The sequence below is a fragment of the Limulus polyphemus genome, unplaced genomic scaffold (assembly GCF_000517525.1).
Source record: "Limulus polyphemus unplaced genomic scaffold, Limulus_polyphemus-2.1.2 Scaffold982, whole genome shotgun sequence".
Lineage (NCBI taxonomy): Eukaryota > Metazoa > Arthropoda > Merostomata > Xiphosura > Limulidae > Limulus > Limulus polyphemus.
In genome coordinates this window covers 173,291-182,642 of record NW_013666592.1, presented here as the reverse complement: position 1 = coordinate 182,642, position 9,352 = coordinate 173,291, and the positions used below count along the sequence as shown (strand labels likewise).

Below are 9,352 nucleotides of genomic sequence, written 5' to 3'. Positions count from 1 at the left end.
GGCTTACTAACTATGTGACAAGAGCCATTACAAATTCATCCGAGCTAGTCATTAACTTTCCCACGGGAACAATGTTCATACTTTGAGTGAAATTGACATCTAACTGTTTAGAACATATCTTTATACAATACGTCATTTGATAGATGAAAACTTTGACTTTTTATTGGTTATAGATAATATATAATGGAACTTAAGAGTGAACTATCAATGAATTCTGAAAGAGAGGATGTGACAGGTGGGTGTAGCAGGAGGGTCTGATTTTCTGTTTGATAGCTCTGTAACCAAACAGAATTGAAGACTATCAAAATTATGATTTGTTTGAGCAATAACGATTTTACAGAGAGTAATTTACATTTAATTTCCTACTTTTTTGAGGTGTGGTGGATAAAAATAGGGATAATGACATGCTAAGGGAAAATGTGTCATGTGAGTCACACTAGTGGAAATTATGGATTTTTATTATATTGCCTTGTAGAATTATGAACTTAACTAAAACTTGTATACTATTAAAATATGCATTATTAGCTAAGATTTTATGCTATTCTAACTGGTATAACATAAACAAAAAGTAGTTTTGAATACAAAACACAAACCTTGTGTCATGAGCAGTAAAGGATACCTGTGGCGATAGGATAATCAGGAAGCAAACTCAAAATGAAACTATTACTGCACATTGTATTGCACGATGTTTGTATGCATATATGTGGGCAAGCAGGAATTTGCAACAAAAACAAATGCCAATAACATGAATATTTAGTGAGATTAATTTCTAGTATAGGTGCTTACGACAATAACACTAACCTTGCTGTCTCAACTACTTACTGATAAGATTTTGGTAGGAAGTGAAATGATCAAATTTACAAAATCAAACAGAATTTTCATCATTAATCATTACAGTTGGAACACTGCCCCCCCCCCTTTTGGTTATGCATGAATAGGCCTATAGCTAATGTCTGGGTAATATGGAAGGTCCAGCCGTTATGAGAAACGTGGGAAAATCCATGAATGAAACAGAACATAATAGTTATAATTGCAAATAAAATTTTATGAAAGTTTTGATCGGTACGAAACAAAATAACAATAAACAAAGCTAGCTCCAGGAAATAAGGTGTCAAAAATTAGTTGAATAAAGATGCAAAATTTATGTAATTGGGTCTTTTTTATGGTCTTTATACATAAATATTGTCATAATTGGATGTTTTTTTTAGGGTTTTTTTTTTTTGACAACCAATACAGCATCCCAGACAACCTGGTAACTTCTTTAAAATCGAGCCCTGAAAAAGACTAACTTGCTTGTTTGCTTATTCTTGTGATTGACTGTAAAGCTAACACTAGAACTGGCAGGGTTTCACTCATACCTTGAATTACCATATTGCTGTCATTTGAACTTGTACATTTTACAATGTCAGTATTAAAATGAAAGACAAATTATTGGATACAACTCAAAAGTGTTATTTCGAAGCATCATTTCAAATGTAATTACAGCCAGAACACTATATTAAAGTGAACAATTGTTAGTTAGTTGCAGGTATAAATAACTATAGGTACATATAATACTTTAAATACTAACTATTAGGTAAATTATTCTATACTGTATATGTTCATTAAAAACTGAAGGAAATTACATGACTCTCATTATAAAGTAATGTAAGTGGCACAATTCACACAGGTGAAATGCTTTTCAACTTTAACTGTGCATTTATCACACACACACACACATCTTTCACACGGTACATTTATCTGAAGTTCTGTTTTTATTGCATTTAACTACCTGACATTGTTTTCTTTTACATGTTTCACTGGATTTAAGCTGAGATGCTTTGGAGCTTTCGTCAAACATGTTTTTGTCAGAGCTCTTAGGCTAACTTCAAGGTGACATTCCTCTCACCTATATTTCCTCCAGTGCATTCCTTGTACAAAACAAAGGAATTGATGGCTGCCAGGTCCAGGACATTTTAAAATACAGCGACTAGTCACTGATGAGAACCAGCTTCTACTGAGTACTGATGTTACATCTGGTCTGCAACATCCACTTGTACTTTGTCTGATTGTAGAAAATGCAGTCCCTAGTATTTTCTTTTCATTAGTGTCAATGCCAACTGACATGTGAAGAGAGCTGAGAAGGCAAACATTCTTCCTCAGATTGCACTTGTAAACAGTCAACATAGCAAAGTCACTGTGTTTCAACTTTTAACTATATTTTTAGTTTAGCTCAACCTGAAATATAACACTTATTGCAAAAAAAACAAAAAACGTGTAGTTGTACTGTTAGCACAGTCAAACTGGCCCCATTATTAACTTGAAATAGCAAAGTGTTTCAAAACCTGGTGGTTTGTACAATTTATAGTTCCTTGGTGGCATCAGATACAGATACTTTCTTTCATAAGCTGAGTAAATTGTCTTCTCTGCTTTTTTGTAAGTGACTTTAGAATGAACATAACCTTCATCCATGAAGAATAACAAAGGAATTATTAAATGCTCCTTTAGCTCAATACACTTTGAGTTTTGAAGTTGAAGTATGTGCACAGCTTTGGTTAAATTGCACTTCGTGTCATGGGTACTGCTTTACTTAAGCTTTAGCTGCACTCTGATTTCTGTGTATGTGAGAGTGTGCATGTGTCTGTCAGTCATGTCTTGAAATAACTAGAACCTGATAGATGTAATTTTATATTAATGTAATATACATGCACTTGCTGTTGTATTGCTTGTGCAATTCATTTACCCAAATTTTGTATTTTTATGGTAATTTAGACAACAAAAATGCCACATGGAAAACTTTATTCCAGTCATTTCCATGAACTTTTATGTTGGTTTCAGCCATTGCCAAATGACCAATTTCACTGTTTTTGTGGTATTTGTCAAAATATTGGTATTATCGTGGCAAATAGCAACTCTTGAAACATGCACAGGAAGATAAACACAAAGAACTGGCTAAGGTGAAAGCTAGTTCTAATCACTGAAACTCTCATACAGATCAGATTAGATACGTGTGTAATTGTATAAAAACATGTTAGTAAGTTCCTTATGAAATCTAAATTATCCTTAATAAAGGCCCTACTTTTTGAAAAATGTTGCCATACTAAAGTCCCTACTTTTCCTGAGGAGCTTGTTGGAAGACCTGCAGTATGCATTGTACTTTTGTTGTGCAAAGCTCACCCCAACATAGAATTTATACAAGCATATAGTACTTATATTAAGTGTCATTTCCTAATAACATTAAAACATGCTTTAAGAGAAAGGTACAAAATTAATGTTCCAAAATTTTAAAAGCATACTTTTTAATTGAGCAGTTCTTTACATTTCTAGGATTTAAAGTGATAGATCCAGTATCTCCAACAATTGTTAATGAATTAGGTGAATGTGATGTTTTATCTATAACAATAGCTTTAATGAGAAACTATTGTTATATTAGAAATTATACTAATAGTTTCATGATAAGAATTCAGAGAATGTGATATGTTATTACTTTGATTTTTGAATCTGATTTTTATAACAAAAATTCACTGATTGAGGGTATTTGAGACATTTATAGTAAAATGAAGTGTGACATAAGGTGTCGTGATGCAACCGTATATTAAATTATATATTTTTTTCAGTGATTTTTATTTATTATGCTTTATATTGTTTATTTCCCTAAAAATTCTTTGTTATGTAGAAGTGAAAAATTTATACTAAGATTTAGCAACAAGGGTCACTATTATTACAAACTGTGTTTTTAGTATATTTTTATCATTGAGATGTTAAATTTGGATGTGTGTTATAAAGATTGTTTTGTATTTCATTAAATTTTCTAGTGGTGTTGTTGGAAATATTAAAGGAGGATTATCAGGGCTTTCAGCAGTGACTCATACTGCTGCAGAGTAAGTTTGTTTGTTTAGTTTGCACACTGCACACTGATAAGGCTGATTCCAGGGAAAGCAGATAATTGTAATGTAACTATACCAGCTAGCGTTCCATAATTTTTCACATATAATACACCTTTTTTTGCTAAACATTTATCTAGAAGTTAAGGTGTATAATATAAGTATTTTTGTTTTATGGCCAGTGTAGATCACATTTTCTGACTCCTATTGTAAATGAGAATGCATACGTATTAGAAATGTCTTATTAATTCTTTCTGTTTCTAAGACGTAATTGAAAATTATCTCCTGTTATCATTCATATTTGGTATTTTACATATGATTTTTAAAAGAAAATGATCAAGAAGCTAAGTCTTGTAATTTTTAAGATTTATTTACATGCACACTTATGAAATATTTGGAAATGAAAAAAAAAACTAGTTAATGCTATGTTAAGTTTGATATTCAAAACAACAAATCGTTTTTGATGAAACTTTCAAATTCTGAGTCTGAATCACTGTCCTTAAGTAATTGGCACAATTTCTCTACTGTCTTTTTGTCACTTTAAATGTCATCACCACCATCATTATCTACTGTAGCATCATCACTCTAGAGGATGTTGTCTTCTGAGGCAACACTTAAAACCACACTGAATCAAGGCTGGATCAGTACCATCCCAGGCTTTGTTTATCTGAGCAATAGGTCTGGTTTCTTCTAGTTACCTGACAGTGAAATGCATAAACTCTAGAGTAGAGCCACTTGTTCCTCTTTTGGTGCATTTCATGTTTCAGTGGTCCATCAGCTGATGCCATCACTTGCAACTAGCCTTCCCTGGGAATGATGACAAAGTCAAAGTGATTCTCATCTCGGGTATCCTTGATGCATATCATTTTATGACTTCTGAAAGCATGAAGGACCAGCGTCTTATATTCCCACAAGGGAACTCTGCAACACATGCTGCATGACCAGTCTTTGGTCAAACCTTCATTCATTCAACTTTTTTTCATATGTGCAGAACATCACACCTTTTGGCCATGTGACATTCTTTGGGAGAATTTTTTGTTTTGAATATAATATATGATGGCATCTTTTTCCCATTTCTTTATACTTGAGCATGATGGTGAAATGATTCTTCTTGTTGTCAGTTGATCTTAAAGTGATTGATAGCCATAGCTTGACTGAATGGAACATCAATCTGTACGTACTCCATTGTAGCAAAGCTGTTTCAGAGGGCCATAACTAATGATCATTGGCTGTAAATGTCTTTTTAAGAATGTTTACTTATCAGCTGCTATTACAAACATAGCAAGCATTATGGTGAGCTTGCTTTTAGCAATTTTAGAGATACACTAACATTTTGACAATGTTTATTTACTGGCTGCAATTGTAAAGATAGGAAGCACTATTGTGAACAAACAATTTGAGATTATATGGACACTAACATTCTTGTCATCAAAGAGTTACTTTGATCACAGTATTGTAAACGTCTAGGTTCGTGTTATGTATGGTGATAAGACAAATTTGACTTTGTTCATGAAGATTAGAGTGGATATTATATTTGGAAAATTATGGGATATTGATGATATGCATTTTGTTTCAAACATTTTTTGTGTATGCAAAAGGTTTTGAAATTCAAATAAATATGTCTGTCTATAACAATACTTTTAATGAAAAGCTTTTTTTATATTCTACATTTTATTAAAAATTTTTGTCATAAGAATACAGTGAATGTGATACCATGTGTTATTATTTTGATTCTTGAATTATTTTAGTAAAAATCTTGGTTTTATACAAAAGTTCAATGATTTATTTATCCTTTAGGTATTTATTGTATGTTATAGTTACATAGCTTTTATTCTGATTAAATCTTTTGTCACTTTTTAGGCATCATGGTATGTTAAATCCAGCAGAAACCATAACTTCCAAAGATTTGTAATCCAAGATAGTCACCATAATTAAAACAAAATTGTTTAAATGTAATTATGTTGCTTTCATTTTAAACACTGAGTCATCTTTTGTTTCTGTTGCTTCAGTTATTGTAATTTAAATTTTTTTCTTTTTTTTCTTAAAAGAACTGTGATGTCAAAACCTCGTGAATTTGCTCACCTGATAAAAAATCGTTTTGGTAGTGCAGACAACATCAACACTTTAGGAAGTAAGTTGGTAGAATTTCTTGATTTTTAGTAGTTATTCATTTGTGTGCCATTTAAGAAAAATGACCAAAAAAGAAGATGATGTTAATTCTAAATATTTTGAAAAACTGATGAAACAGGTTGTGAAATTGGGCATTCTGTAACCAATACACCAATTGTACCACTGAATTCTGTAGTGTGACACTGGTGGTTACGAGGTAGAATATTAACAAATAAATTTTATTATCACTTTATATGAAACAGTCATTTGATGTTTTAATGACACAATTGTTCTCAATAGAAATAGTAACTCTTTGAATACATTAGACTATTTTTAATCTATTTGTCTGAAGTTCCCAATTTGTAGTTTTTTTGGTAAATAAAGGAGAGAAATGTAATTTTTATTTTTTTTATATAATTGGTGAAGCTAGTGCCAGAAATATATTCAGTAACAATTAAAAGTAATAAGCAGTAAAACCATCATAGACATGGTTTACAAAGTCAGTAGTAGAAACCTCGGTAACTTTATGGTGTTTATGAGGTTGATCAAATTAACCGACCCTGTATAGAGTTAGGACAGAGAAAACAAATAAAATACAATGTTTTACTGAAGATACATATTTAGGAGATTTTAGTAATTATGCAAATGAAATTTGACAATTTTAAAACTAAAAAAATTATTTGTAATCTCAACATGAAAATCACTTTGTACTTGGAGCAGTCAACTCTTTGACTCTATATGCTCATAAAAATGCTTCATTCAAAATTCTGATTTCTTGTCTACAAAACTTATAATGTTTTATTGAAAGCATGCAAAATTTTGTGAAGATACACAAAACATACTAGATGTTATAGTGTAGAAACTCTAAAGATCATTTGGGGTGATGAGCTTGGAATTCAGCCAGACTGACCGAGCCCATAGCGAGATAGTTAACGAATTAAAAAAAATATTACTTTTGTACCTAAGTTTAAATATATACTATGAAAAGATAAGCATTGGCAATTATTGAAAGGAATTGATACTTGGTCTAGTGTTTGAATATATACTGTTAAAAGAAAAAATTAGCACTTCTTGAAAAGAATTAATACTCCATGTAGTGTTTAAATATATATTGTGAAGTGATAAAAATTATCACTTGAAAGGAATGGATACTTGGTTTAATGTTAGTATGGTCAATATTAGTATATACTAATTAGTATATGTGTAGTATAGTCAGATTGCCAAATAGTGTTTTCCAGGTAGAACTTTTAAATTTTAATATGGTATCAGTTTTCTTGAAGATAGTAAAGTAAGAAAAGAGTAGAAGTATTATACAATCAAAAACAACAGTAGCATGTGTTAGAATATAACTTAAATCATGGGTTAACACTTTAAATAAATGTAGATTAATATTATATAGCATACTGGTAAAAGTACCTGACAATGCTAGGCTTAAAAGATATTGCTACAAATGGGGTATGGAACGTCCTCTTCCACTGTTTTAAACCATTTGTCCAATGCAAAGTTACCCATGCTGTTTTTGGCATTAAATGTCACTGTTTTTTGACATTGGTTTACATATTTTGTTACTGACCTTCACACTCAGTTGAATCCTCATGGCGGCACTAACACAGTAATGTTGAAATGGCTGCCAGCTTGAACTATTCATCTGATTATTTATAAAGTTAAAAGGGATCTTTTGGATGATTCATCTGAGTTCCGCTACCAAATTTCATCAAAATTTTTTCAGCCATTTCCTCACAACAATTTGTGGCACTGGACAGACAGACAACTTGCATTTATATATGAAGATAAGATAGAGCCTACATTAAATGAAATTATTGTGAAGTACACAAAAAAAAGAGTATGTCATATGAAATTTAGGAATAATTTTTTTAACATTTTGTGTTTCCTAAAAATCCTGCAAATGTTCCCACTGACAAGTCTTATTGAAAACATTATCTGCATCCCTCTACAGAGATATCTGATGAAAGAGTAGGAGAAGGAGAGAAACACCTTCACGGGAGTGAAACATTTACCCCTAGGTGAGTTTCAGTAAATCTTGGTAGGAGTCAGCCAAGTCTGGATAAGTAATCAGAATATTAGATGAACAGATTACAAAATGTTTTAGGTTTTCTTTTTCACCCCCACCCCCCATAAAGTTTCCACATTTTGTTGCTGTCTGAGCTTGCAAATATGAACTTTCAAATGGGCCTTTGTATTTAGAATTACACAATCTACTCAAAACTGAGAAATCTAAAAAATGGTGATATTATGTAAGTAAGATTTTCAAACAAAATTAGAATATTCTCAATTTCACAAGTATTCAACCCCTTTGTTACAGCAACCCTAAATCAGTTCAGGTGCAAAAGATTAGGTTGAAAGGTCACAAAATTAGTGTAATGGCCTCTGTCTGTGTGTAATCAAAGTGGTTTAACTTGACTTCAGAGTAAATGCACAACTCACATGATGATATGACAAACCAACTATGAAGGAGCTTTCCAAACAAGTCGGGGATAAAGTGGTAGAGAAGCACAGATCGGAAGAAGGTTACAAGAAAAGCAAGCAGGAAACTGGTTAGGGATGCCACTGTGAAGCCAGTAGTGACTTTGAAAGATTTGCAAAGCTCTGCTTTTGAGACAGGAGTCAGTATTTATACATCGACAATATCCCGGTCTCTACACTAAGCTGGCCTGTATGGGCAAGTGGCAAAGAAGCCATTACTGAAAAAGAATCGTCTTAAATCTCGTATGTAGTTTGCGACAAAGCATGTAAATGATACTGCAGGCATGTGGCAGAAGGTTTTGTGGCCAGACAAGACAAAAATTGAGCTTTTTGGTCTAAATTCAAAGCATCACGTCTGGTGCAAGCCCAACACAGCACATCACTCAGTCAACACCATCCCAATAGTCAAGCATGGTGATGGCAGCATCTTGTTATGGGGATGCTTCTTATCAGTAGAAACTGGAAAGCTTGTCAGGATTGAGGGGAAGATGGATGGTGCAAAGTACAGGCGAATCCTAGAGGAAAACCTGCTTGAGTTATCCAAGAATTTAAAACTGGGTCAAAAATTCACATTTCAGCAGGACAATGAACCAAAACACAAGACCAAAGTCACACTAAAATGATTTCAAAAGAAGAATGTGAATGTCCTGGAGCAGCCCGGTGAAAGTCCTGACTTGAATCCAATAGAAAATTTATTGTGAGACTTGAACATTGCAGTCCATCAACGATCCCCAACAAACTCGTCAGAATTGGAGCAATTTTGCCAGGAAGAATGGACAAACATTACACAATCCCATTGTGCAAAGCTGGTAGAGACCTATCCAAAAAGAAACGCAGCAAAAGGTACTTCCACCAAGTTCTGGCTTAGGAGGCTGAATACTTATGAAATCAGCAAG

The 9,352-nt window shown here is 32.6% G+C and overlaps 1 protein-coding gene across 1 annotated transcript in view; it reads left to right on the top strand.

The window, feature by feature from the left end:
• LOC106461538 (transmembrane and coiled-coil domains protein 2-like) overlaps positions 1–9,352 on the top strand; it is a 41,783-nt gene that overhangs the window by 15,105 nt on the left and 17,326 nt on the right. The window contains 3 exon segments of the mRNA XM_022388528.1: positions 3,795–3,860; positions 5,912–5,994; positions 7,930–7,996. Coding sequence (XP_022244236.1) covers positions 3,795–3,860; positions 5,912–5,994; positions 7,930–7,996 — 216 coding nt within the window.